This window comes from Anopheles coustani, chromosome 2, assembly GCF_943734705.1.
Source record: "Anopheles coustani chromosome 2, idAnoCousDA_361_x.2, whole genome shotgun sequence".
NCBI classification, from domain to species: domain Eukaryota; kingdom Metazoa; phylum Arthropoda; class Insecta; order Diptera; family Culicidae; genus Anopheles; species Anopheles coustani.
Window position 1 is genome coordinate 55,783,424 of NC_071289.1, and position 12,784 is coordinate 55,796,207.

Consider the following 12,784-nt stretch of genomic DNA (forward strand, 5'->3'; position numbering starts at 1 on the left):
ATAACTCAAATATCAAGGAATCATTGAATTTCTGCAAAATTCTCTTAAAAAATCCACCTTCTTCTTCTTGGCGTAACGACCTCTTGGTTATGCCTGCCCGTACCGGACTTACGAGACTTGTTTCCCTGTTGTACGTGGATAGTCACCCAAGGAGACACCACGCTTTTTCTCGCTGATGTTCTCGGTGGTGACTCGTTGGCGAAGCCAAACCGAAACCACCAGCGAGATACAGTTCACTTTCGGTGATAGATTTCTCACTAGTGCTCACGCTCACTCGAGAGAGACTGAGCTTTGCAAAGCTCTTTAAAGAGCAATTGCTCTGGAAAAAAAAGAGACGCAAAAAAAAATTATTTACTTTTTTCTCTGACTTTTCGCTCTCCCGCTTTTTTATTAGTTATCTGGCACGTTTGGCGCGCTGTCTTATTTTACCGTTGCAACGGTCGTCTGTTGTTCCTTTTCCTCTCCGCCTGACAGTTGTTCTTTTCAGTCGCGTACGTGTGAGGTTTCAGTTCTTGTCCAAGTTGTTAGCGTTCAAGCTTGTTGCCGTTCGTGTCGTGTCCAACGAAGTGATAAATTTTGTTTCTGCAAAGATAGGTAAGTAATGTGAGATTTGAACACAAGCTGCATTTACCGTGAAGCTGGTGATGCCTTCCATTATCCGAGTGCGCCATGGTGATGTTACGTTTTTGTGCGTTTAGATTTACGTTTTGTAACGCACCTAACTTGATTGTTGCATGTGTAGGAGTGTACGCACAAATGCAATACATGATTACAAGTTTCAACCCGATCGATGCGCTTCAATCAATCATTCAATTCTTTATGCTTTTATCAAATAAGCATTCATTTTTTAATGCAAAATCAATGCATTTTATTTTCATATTTACAGTAATAATGTTTAGCCAAGAAGAATTAGAATCTTCGGATTCTCAGAACGATCTTCCAAGTAGGTATAGAGCGCGATGTATTTAGTCATAAATAAAGAAAATGTTCCTGTTTTACTTTCCCTATAGCCACCTTTTCACCAACAAATCCTTTCGGTAGTATTTCCTCAAATCCTTTCGTCAACTATTCCCTAAATCCCTTTGCTTCCGACCCGCAGTTATCTGATGGTAAGTGTAACATAAAAAATGTAAAAAAAATATATAATTTATAAAAAAAAACAATTGGTCTCTTTTTAGAAAGTATCTCGCAGCAAAATGAACTAGCTACAAACTCATCCGCAGCTGTATCTTGTAGTAAGTGAATGATTTGATTTAATTTCTCTTTAAATTTGAATTAACAAATTCCTCTTCGTTTTAACTATATTTTTAGCAAATAAAAAACGGAAACTAGATATTGAGGAAAACAGTGAGGCAAATTTAAAAGAAATTGTTGAGCGCATGGAAAAAATATTTATAGATAAGATAGAAAAATTGGAATTTGAAAACAGGCAGCTACATGACGCTCTAAATAAAAAAATAGATGTTATAGCTAGAAATACGGCTCGTCAGAATGCATGTATAGATGAGTTGATAGCAGCTACTCGCCCAAGGGCAGGTTTGTATGTCAGAGAGGAGGATATGTTTAGTCCTATTAACAGTCGTGAGGATATGGACAAGTTGGAAGAAAATTTAAAAGAAATCAAGTACAAAGAGAAATTGATGCACTGGCTTCAACCTCAAGTGACAAGAGTAGATGCAGAGAATCGTCTGCACGATACTATAGATTTAATATTTACTAGGAATTTTTTTGCAACGATGAACTGGACAGGGATTTCGAAAACGCCAGGTGTACATAAAATAGGTTTAGGTAATTTTAAGAATATTGTTAGTGTTTTTGTAGATATAGGTAGTAACAATAATTTAGTTTTAGATAGAAAATTCGTTGCTCAGTTTCTCATGAAGAAGCTGAGCCATGCGAAAGATAGAATTAAAATTAGCGATAATAAACAAACTTCATGTCATGTCATGAAACGACAATAAACTACAAAATCGGTATTGAACTTCATTTTTTTATTTTATTAGAGTGTGAACAAGAGGAAAGAATATAAGCTCGTCATCTTGGCCAGTTTTTACACCTACCAACTTACACCTTATTTGATTCTAGTCCTCTCGTACAGGGGAACGACATTAAAAGTAAAATTAAAAAAAAAACATATCGACAGATAATTTATGACAGATTTAAGCGAGTTATAACATATCTGTTTTTTATAATTTCCATTTTACTCGAAAGTGTCGAAACAGTAGGTGTATTTTATGATTAACAGATATTTACGGATACATCTATTTTTTGTGTAACCTATTTTAAAACGACTCAGTTCATCGATTTGGTGATTTGAAAAGTAAAATTGCATTTCACACAAACGATGGAATGTTTGAAGCCAACACCGTAATGCGCTGTAGGTGACGTCTGGCATAAAAAAACGATTGTTTAAAAAACTCTTCCGATGGGCTCCCTATTTCTTTTAGGGGTTCTGTAGAAGGGTCGACATATTTTACGAGTTTATGTACATCTTACACCTTCCTCCTTGTATGCACTCGTGATGCGGAATGGCGCTGATGGCAAATGTTTGGAGTTTCGCGTGGTGCGCCTTGCGCGGTTTCACCGCAAGAAGTGAAACATAGGAGAGAAAGAATGACATGGTTTGGGGAGTCAGTGGATCTCTGGAGTGAGCGCAAACGAAAACACAAGAATGGCGATTATGTTGCCAAAGGAAGCAGCAATGCTGACCAACGAAAGTTTCCAACTCCCGACGGCGAAGGGCACACAACGACAGATAGCAAACTGCAGTCAAAGTTCCTCTCCCCCGTCCACCACCTGCTTGCCACGGAGAGAGTGGGAAAAGTTTTCATTTACACCCCACTTCCGACCGGCTGCCACTTAGTCATTTGGCACCGAGTTCACTTCGACATGAACTTCGACTTTCCACTACGGTTTGTTTGATCGCGGGCGAGGTTGCAATCGCGCTGCGATGGTCCGTCTTTATGGTTTGTAATAAAATTTTAATGTACCTCTCGTTACTGGCCCTATGCACCGGTTAATGGGATCCATCCTTTGCAACCGACCCACCCCGCGATCTTGCTCCCGAGGGTGCATTTGTATCCAAGCGGCCAAGCTGTTCGCTCTAGAGAAGCGCCGAGGAAAAATATAAACATGAAACGACGATGGAACGGTGACAAATTTAAACCGATTTAAGCAAATCGAGATGAGCTTTTCACTAGTTTTCCTATCTGCACAGCAATGACACAAGTATTTTGCTTTTTGTACGGAGAAGTAAATCGAGTAACTACTAGTGTCGTTTATCCTAACATATGTGCAATAAAATGTATTTGAATAACATGATTAAAAGATGAAATTTACAATGTTTATTTATATTCCAGTTTAGGTTTAGATGAAAATGTCTATTGTGTATCCAAATCAACTACTGTCTCACCACGACTTTAGTAACCAGGGCTTTATAAAATCAAATAAATTTAAGTTTCCTTATTTTACCTTTTAAAAAGAAGTTTTTCTCGTTGATATATTTATTAATATTTCTACTTCTTTTTTATTACCATTCTGTGCCTCAGTTACGCAGATTACATAAAATGATATGAATGTTTTTTTTTTTTAATTAATTGATTTCAAAATAAGTAACCTTGAGCAACTTACGCCAGTCTACTGCAAGTAAAATAAATCAGATTTCCAATCCATACTGTGTTTATTTCTGGTTACCTCTTCGTACATTTCCCAAACAATACGTTCCATTCGTTTGCTGAGAAACAATCTAACACTTCTCCTTTTAACAAGAAAATATTTTCAATTACTGGAATCTGGAATCTTGCACACAGATGCAAATCTTTCACAACTCGCACAACTTGAGCGACCTATTGCAAAAGAACAGTGAAACGAAATGGTTGTGTATAAATTACCATTAAATTGTTTTGTGGTTTCTGGCAGGTACCTTTGCTCTGTGTGAAGCGTGGAACCATTCGAACCACGAGTGAAGAAACCGATCCCATGAGGTTTGGAAGGCAACACTCATTGAACTCCGATATATCTTCAACATGATCAAAAACCAATACAAGATACGGATGTCCTAGATACAGAATGCATGCAATTGCTAGGAATCGATTGTAGTTTTTAACGTACCCAGTTGAAAAGGCACGGTCGGTCGAGAAGACAATTTGAAAATGTCTGGAGTGGAATGGAGTCTGGAGTACCAAGTCGGTTCGTCACCTTTCTTCGGTCAACGCGTTTGGCACATCGAATCGTAGGTGTAGGTATGTGTATCATGGAGACCTGTGGCGTAGAAATTCCTCCCTTTGTCCAGGGGTTTCCCGGGAAATTTATTCAAAGACATTTCCTTACTATATGAGAATCGTTTGGTGCAAGCTGTGGTTTTCAACGCAATGAACATTTTCTTGTGGTGCTGGTGCAGACAATTTCGCCCGAAGAATGATAGTCTTCATTCGAATTCCAAAAGCTGAAAATGAATCCATACAAAATAAAATAGATACTTTGCGTGTGAGCTTAGGAAAGGAACAAAACCAGTCAGCGTGTTTCTTTATCAAATTTAAATTATTAAAATAGCTTACCTTAACAAAATCACCAAATAGTTTATCAAAAAGATACGGATAACATATTTTATCTATCTACTTTTAAGCTAGATGTTTGTCAAAAAGATTCATTTATTTTGATAACCAACTTTTAGATTTAATCGATCTTTGTATCTTTGTAAAATAGTCATCAAAAGTAAAGTTCAACATAGACAAAATAAAGCTTAGAAACAAGCAACAGACTACGGCTCTTCTCTGTTCTGTATTGTCTGTTATGCTTAAATAAACCACGTACAAAATGCCCTCTTTAGTGAGCAATCCGGGCACGCGAAGTGTAAAGAAACTTTTAAGCATAAGTTGTACAAAGTTCGGTTCCCAGCAAATCTTCAGCTCGCAAACAATGGAGCCGGGCTTAGAAGCTGCGTAAAGTATAAGCACCGCCGTCCAAATGGACAAGCCCGTTTGACAAAAGACTCGTTGTATTTTTGCTGCAAATTATCTTAAGCACTTTCGAGATCTTTGGGGAGGTTGAAGATGAAACGCCCACAAGGATTGGTTGCAGCGGAGGAAAAACTTAATTTCATTAAACTTTTTTGGAAAAAATCTGCTCAACAAGCTTGTCCCTCACACTGTTCATGCTGAGGAATGATTTGCGCGGAAAAGTTGCACAACTTTGCCCATCATTTCCCGTCGGCTCTGGTACCGCATGCAAAGTGCAACCGAAACCCATGTCCACGGTTTCGGCGAAACGCACCCGCATTCGAAGGATGGACGTAAGCTTTTGAGGGAAATGTCTACCAGAATGACGCACTGACCGTCGACATCGGTGCCGAGTGGAAACGATGTTCTCTTTTGATGTCCTTTTTTCTGGTGCCGTTCTCTCGATGCCCGCTAAGCCAAGGCAGACATTGACAATGATCCTGTTAAGCGCCGGATCGGATTAAGGTACCTTTCGATAGCATGGTTATTTTTTAGAGGTGTTATCTCGTTGGAATGGGACGACAGTAAAGCTTTTTGGTTATTTTCTGGCAAGTTGTGCTCAGCATACCACCTGCCGATTACCGGTGCGGTGTGCGTGTGCAAACGATGATCGCGAAAAATGTGTCAGGACGATTGACGAGGGCCGGACCAATTCGTTGAGCACCGACAGCCACCGTGTGTTGCCATTCTCACCCGAACCAGCAGCTGAAGGAAACGGAGCGTAAAGTAAATTTCAAGGATGAATAATTTTCTCATTTTTATTTCCCAGTTTCCGCCAGCTCACCAGTCTTACCTTAGACCGCTTTTTAGTATCGTTTGTCCATGCCACCAAAACCGGAAGCCGGAAGCCGGACACCGGCCAGAAGCGCAGAATGAAATAAGCTTTTCGTGCTGAAGTTCGAAACCGTTGAAATGGTCGACGATTTAATGTTTCAAATAACTGCCGAATATTAGAGGCAAGTTTCTGAGCTTTTGCTTTTAAGCGGCGCTACTTGTTGATGAGCAAAGAATTAGGAAACCATTTCAACATCAAATTAAATATCGATACTTTGTGTGTTAATAAACCAATCCAAAAATCAATTCCAATACCCAATTTAATAGGCAATGTATCTAGTTTTGGGAATTTACTCAATTCAATAGAAATCAACTTAAATATAATTATTCAAACTTTAGTTTGTGCAATGTTGTTGAGATAAAACCAGTTGTTTCTTTGGACCAACGTGCTGTTGGTAATTTAAAACTAATTTTGTTTTACATGTACAGCGTTGAAACAATTTAATGAGATTTAAAATTTAAATGATCATATACAACACATTTCAACTGAAGTCAAGCTTACAGAACCGAACTGAAACATGTCAAATGACATTTTGGTCATACAAGCTGCCTCCAACATGCGAAACAAGGAAATACGATGATGAAAAATATCTCACTCACTTCCAGACCCTTGCATCACCTAGTTGGTATGCATAAAATCGCGCGGAAAAGGTGTACAATGACCGGAAAAATGGATACACGTTAAAGGTCTTCTTTTGGAGCAGTTTCGGCCCAGTACATGCTTCTCGTGTTTCCTATTTGAAGGAAGGAATGAAAAAACCCTATCACCAGACGCGTTTCTCCACATTTGTATGATTGTCCGCATTTTTGCATCCACGGCATTTGGTGTGGATTTTTACTTACTTACACTAGCCCTATAACCATCGCTCACAGAAGTGCGCCTGCTTTTGGTATTTACGACACGCTGCGCTTCTGGAGTCACTGGGCGGAACTTTCAAGCCACAGTTTCCGACGTCGTGACAGCGGTTGCTATATGGAAAAGCTAAGTTCGTTGCGGTGGCGATATGCGCTATCAAAAACTTGTTTTTTTGTTCTACAAACGCGAATTCGCAACGCACCGAAAAAAGATGCTCAATAAAACAGAGACTCCGTAGGCGTGGGCGAAGATTGTAAATTTCAAATTAACTTTGCCAAACCACTATGTAACGCTTTCGCGAGTCAGTCGACAAGGCTGATTTCAGACTGCAGAACGGAATCGGTAAGTTATCGTCGAATCCACATGGAAAATGGGCTGGGAAATTTATCCAGTTGCTAACCCAGTCGACAGAGCTAACTTAGGTGGTTGGAATTACCATAAAATGTTCTGCGTGACATACGATGCTCTGTGGTAAGCAATTCCCAGCTCCAAGGATAAATTCTCAGGCACAGCAATAATTAATTGCGGATTCGAGCCAAGAAAAGCTCTATCTACTACTCATAAGCTTTGTTGAAGTTCATCTGTAAGCAATACTTTCCAGCGCAAAGAAGGTTTAGGCGCTAATCCTTTTCATCAATTTTAATATCAATTTTAACAACAACATACATGTTGGGGTAGAATATAAAACCATAAAATGGTGAAAAATTAAAATCAATGCTGCAAAACCTTATTATAACGCGAAAAAATGTATGGCCTCTTTAGCTCAGTGGTAGAGCGCTGGTCTCGTAAACCAGCGGTCGTGAGTTCAATCCTCACAGGAGGCAAATTAGTAAAAGCGCGTTGCTGGACTGTTTTTATTAAAGTAGTATTTTGCATTCAACTCTTGTTGTAACATCGAACTGAATGAATTATTTGCTAAAAGACGTGAAAGCACATCTTTTTTCACCTCAATAGTATTACATTTTTTATATTTCGATAGTGTTGCCTATGCTGCTGAATTTGCTATCCAATTCAGCTTTGATACGTCTCTGGACGCCTGTCAATTATGACACCGATACTCGGGCGGTAACATTTCAGCCCAAGGGACGAATAGACAAATATTGAAGCAGAACACCCCAGTTACACCCGTTGCACCCCGAACCAGTGTGGATTTCAATTGTTGGGTTTTTTGCTATATGAAACAGCAAGTTTGATCCCGACAGTGAACAAACGTTAGGGGGATGAAAAGGAATGAAATAAAATGGACCAACATTCTATGACGGACAAATGTAAATGTGACAATTTGGAGACTGCCTAATGGATGCAAATATTTGCATCCGGTACATATTAGAGAGCTACCACCCCGGCGGATGTGATTTGGCGTGAAATGAATTCGAAAATCGATTAGTTCGACGTACAGCAAAAGCGATGATATAGATCAAACTGATTCTTTTTTTCTCAATTTTCATCACTGCTCCGTCGCTTCGAATCACACCGATTGCAACAGTGTGTACATTGTCGATTGTTTGCGAGTCGAGTTGAGAGGTTCCACACGCTGGCAGGGCGCCATAGTGTCCTGGGAATAATCATGCCCAACTACTAAATAATCTCCTGCACAACCGACAAGCGTAAATAATGCATCAATTCATAATTACGGTCCACTGAGTTGATCTCCTTCGGGACTCTGGGTTGGGCCTGAGTGTTTGTGCATGAATATTAAAGTTTTTATATTTATTTTTATTACGCTTCCGTTTGACGTCGATGACAGGATGACATTATTTAAAAAAATCAAAAGGACAATGGAAGCGAGCAAAAATCACTTGTGCGCAATTTGATTATGAAGCATACGCAAATAAATAAATTAATAATACAAAAAATGCACATACACATACACACACACTTACCGAACGTGCCTGCACCAAAAGGACTCGTTTGGCGCCATGACGGAGGATTCAACTGATTGATCTTTATTGACGCTTATAAAATTAAAATTAAATTTTATTAAACGACGCATATCGTCCTTCCCATTAATTCGTTTTTCACTCTGACTTTCCATCTGGATGAAGCGTTCCGATACGCGGAACGGTATTGTCCCATCCCGATTGATAATCTGTTCCCTGTGCGTAGTGTCAGAATGCACTAAAAAGTCTGTTTGCGTAGAGTTTGGTTAAAGCGGTATTGTGTTCTGAATCCAGTCAAAAAACAAAATTTACAATTGAAACTGCTACGTCTCGTCTAAGTTTGTAATACTACGTACGTGTTTCCATTAGTTTTCTTTGTTTTGCTATTGCTACTGATATGCCGTTCATTGAATGTAGAACAAAGAATTGATTCAACCAATACCATTGCAAAATAATATTACTAAATAAAAAATAAAATATATCTTCCAGAATACCGTGCCTAACGACATATTAGGTTTGGTGACAATCATATAATATTTAAACCCAAGTAAAATATTTGCACTAGCTTATGACAAAAACAGTAATTATACAAATTTAAGTTTTATGGTTTCCATCGATTGTTTCATATCAAATTGCTCTCATTCATTCTTTAGAACCATAGTGCGTTAGGTAAGGAATAAACAATTTGCTATCCGCCTTTTATCCGGCACGTTAAAATTCTCCAACGATGGCCAACAAACGCAAGCTCGACCAGACTGTTTACACAATCACCTACCCTTGTTTCTTTGAACCTTTACTTTGTGGCTGTGTGTGTTCAGTCATTTCCCGGTGCCCGTTCCGTTATTTTCCCTAATGAGTTTGAGTCTCTAAATGGTTGTCTAGCCCCGGAATCGTTGCGGAATTACCTGTCAAAGCCAAAGGCATTGTCTCCGGACGTCGAACCGTAGCCCAGAGAAGGTAGAAATTCAGGGCAAGTATCAGATGGGGCCAGCAGCGGTACCCATCCAGGTTACATTTTCTGTAATTGCAGTACACAGCAAGGTAAAACGCCGTAGCAGAAAACCGGCTACTCTTAAGTAAGTTTGTTGAATTGATTTTAAACCAGATGCGTCGAAACAGATGCGTTTGTTGCAGATTTTCCTCGCTCTGTAGCAATGCTGCATTTTATTAAAAGGCGCATCAATGCAATGATTATTAGCTTAGTTTAAATGTGTGTTAGATCATATTGTAATACCCTATCAAAAAATCTTCAAAAAAATCTCTTTTTCGTGTATACCTGCATATTTTTATAATTTTTAATTAAATTCAGTAACATTCCTAACATTCGAACAATATTTTGTCGCTAAGAATCACCAGAACAAAAGCAATAGTATTTTCTATAGTAAAACAAAACCTTGCAACGTTTTTTGATTATTGTGTCATTTTTCTGTTTCAAACTCTAAATATCCAGTAATTTAAAAGAGTTTCATATTCGGTTTTATTTTGGCTTTTGTTTAATAGTAGAAGGTTTAAATTTGTATTTCCGCAACATTTATCACCGGGGAACTGGGAAGTAATGCCAAGTAATTTAAATAAGCTCGTTGGGACTGTAGTTGATTTCATACAAATTGTTTTCGTTGTAAGCGATAGTCAAGAGAATAAAACCAGTATTAAAATATTGTTAATGTGGTCAGATAATTAGAATAATTGATAACGGTCTCAAATAAATAATCCAAGGTTAATAAATAATGAAGCTTTGTAACTGGTTGAATTCACATTAAAGCACCTTAAAGCATTAAATGAAAATGAACTATGTATCCAATAAACTAAACTATTGATTTTCAGTATCCTATTTTACTCTTTTATTCAAAATTCACCAGAAGCGCTTTACTTCTTCAAAAAAGTTTGTTTTGGTATGAGTTAAGCATGAGTTTAAATATCCTAGTAAACGCTTTTAACACTTGAAAATGTTCAAAACAAGGTATCATGGTTCAGTTTCTTTCTCCTACCTATCACAGCGCGTACTCATGCAATCTCTTAGCGGTGGTCATGGCACATTTGGCCACTTATTTTTTTTTTGCTACTAGAACCCGTAAATTCGCCCGGGTTTCGTCGAGTATCTCTTCTTGCATAAATTACCTGCTCCACCAGTCTGGGAGGTGGAGGACCTTGCATAACATCATGTTGGTGGAGTTTTCCCGTTACACACAGCATCTACCTGGTCGGAGGCCCTTGCTTCCCAGAGAGCAGCGTTCATCGCCTGGTTCCGGGAGCAATAACGGGGGGAAAACGACGCGAAGACAAAACCCAGACAAGTCGCCCCGTCGAGCCCGGGCGATCGATTCCTCCAGAAGACCGGTTGACGGCCTGAGAAGTGGGTGACCTGCTAACTGGTGGGGTGAGGCGAGGAAAGCTCATAGAAGGAATGGCATAAGTTTGGTCCGGTTTGGCAGGCTGCACAAGCAGAAGGAATAGTGGATGTAGGAGAAAAAGATGATCTGCGCTTGGCCATACCATTCCGCCTTGATAGTTGCCTACGACGTCGCCGTTCACGGGCGTCGTTGTTGAACCATGGCCTGAGGACTGCAGTTCCACCCAGAGCGAGTACGGGATACGTTTAGCGTAGTTGACCAACGATTACCAACCAACGAGTCCCATAGAGATAAAACACCGCCGCCGGGTCGTCCCGGGTCTAGTGAAATGACTCCGAAGAGCGGAACTGCAAGGAGCTTTTCCAAGGAGCGAACCGAGACCTTGGCAGCGACGGATGGAAACCATCGGTGAGGGCATAAAGCTGCCATCGTTAATAAAACGAATAGATAAGTTTATGCATAGTTTTGCCAATTTTACAACCGATGCACGACCTCTACCACAACCCGGGAATGTCCGGGTACCCCCTTGTCTGAAGGCGAAAGAGCGGGACAGATAAGTAGGTTTGGAGACGTCGGAAGCAGAGTACTGAAGCCTTTCCACCGGTGGACATCATATCACATGCAGACACAGCCAGTATTTTGGCATGCCGTACCGTGCGGATGGCGTCAGGATAGTTTCGCTTTTTCTTCATCCTTCCGATGGGCGGTTGCTTTCGGAAAAAGGGGCATGGCAGTGGGTGGTCCAGCCGACGGAGCCCGGGCGATGCCATCGATGCCAAGAAAGTTTTTAATTAAGGCCAAAGTAGTTTTTTCATCTTCACCGGAACCGTGCCCGCTTCACGTTCTTCCCTCCCCCTTTCCGTCGTGTGCTGCGGCGTCACGGAATCCTTTTCGGTGAAAGCATGCTATCGCCCGTTGGAGAGGGTTTTTCCTAGCAGGAGGCCCCTTTGTTGACCGTGTCTCTATTTTTGGGGGAAGTAAAACGCAATCGGGCAAATGTACAACCGGAAACCTTTCCTCCCTTCCTGTGCCCAGCTCGACTTCACTGTAGTACCGGGGAAAAGTTATTAATTTACGAGCGAATCGGGCACAACATTAAAGACGAAGGAAAAGGTTTACTATCGAGCGTCGAACGAATTCAATGGACCGGTTGTAGTTTTACGTTTATTTTTTACTGCTTTTGCAGTGATAACCCTTTTAGATATTTTTATTACTTAGAAGTAACTATTTGCAGTAACTCATGGTGTATCTCTTACAAAAGGAGCAGTACGTGTTTGAACCTTTTGGCAGGCATGGGCTCTTAAAATATATTTCAAAACCACTTATATAGCATAATAAATACGTGCTGTTTGATATAAATCTAAAATCTAAAAACATAATATTGGAGATAATCTGATGAAAAAAGTATGGTTTCTTTTAAATTTAAAAAAAATTATAACTCACAAATAAATATTTCTTGTTATGAAGCTGAAATGGAAAAAATAAGGAAGTAGTTTAATGAAGAAGAAAGAGAGTTCTTTTAAACATACTTACAATTTTAGTTTAGTTTTACAACATTTTCTTACTGCACCGTATGTAGTATTAGTTCCACAACCGTTTGACAAAAATAAATAAATTAACGAACCTTTTATTTTATTTTACTTTTATTACATTTTTGGGTTGCTCTACCCGAATAGTCCAGTTATGTGCTCAACCTTTCGGAAATAATCGTTGCAAATGAAGAAATAGATATGTTTTGTTCTGTTTTTTTTCTGTACGTCCAACACGTTTTTGCCGTTCCGGGTGAAAAGTCCACGGTTCGATTCGGTTCATTTACGTTCACATTTTTCGCCCCGTTCGGTGCCGACTTGCCGCTAGGCCATTTAT

At 39.6% G+C, this 12,784-nt stretch overlaps 1 protein-coding gene and 1 non-coding gene across 2 annotated transcripts; both read left to right on the top strand.

The window, feature by feature from the left end:
* Positions 1-891: 891 nt before the first annotated feature.
* LOC131264670 (uncharacterized) lies at positions 892-1,961 on the top strand. Its single transcript, XM_058266941.1, has 4 exons — positions 892-943; positions 1,011-1,109; positions 1,179-1,235; positions 1,312-1,961. The coding sequence occupies exons 1-4, from the start codon at positions 892-894 to the stop codon at positions 1,959-1,961; spliced, it is 858 nt and encodes a 285-aa protein (XP_058122924.1).
* Positions 1,962-7,439: 5,478 nt separating this feature from the next.
* Trnat-cgu (transfer RNA threonine (anticodon CGU)) lies at positions 7,440-7,511 on the top strand. Its single transcript has one exon. It is a non-coding gene; the product is annotated as a tRNA-Thr (tRNA).
* Positions 7,512-12,784: the final 5,273 nt, after the last annotated feature.

Excerpts from the sequence above, each read along its gene's own strand:
- LOC131264670 (XM_058266941.1), top strand. The coding sequence starts at position 892 with ATGTTTAGCCAAGAAGAATTAGAATCTTCGGATTCTCAGAACGATCTT. Across the intron at positions 944-1,010 it reads TTCTCAGAACGATCTTCCAA|CCACCTTTTCACCAACAAAT; the intron begins GTAGGTATAGAG and ends CTTTCCCTATAG. Across the intron at positions 1,236-1,311 it reads ATCCGCAGCTGTATCTTGTA|CAAATAAAAAACGGAAACTA; the intron begins GTAAGTGAATGA and ends CTATATTTTTAG.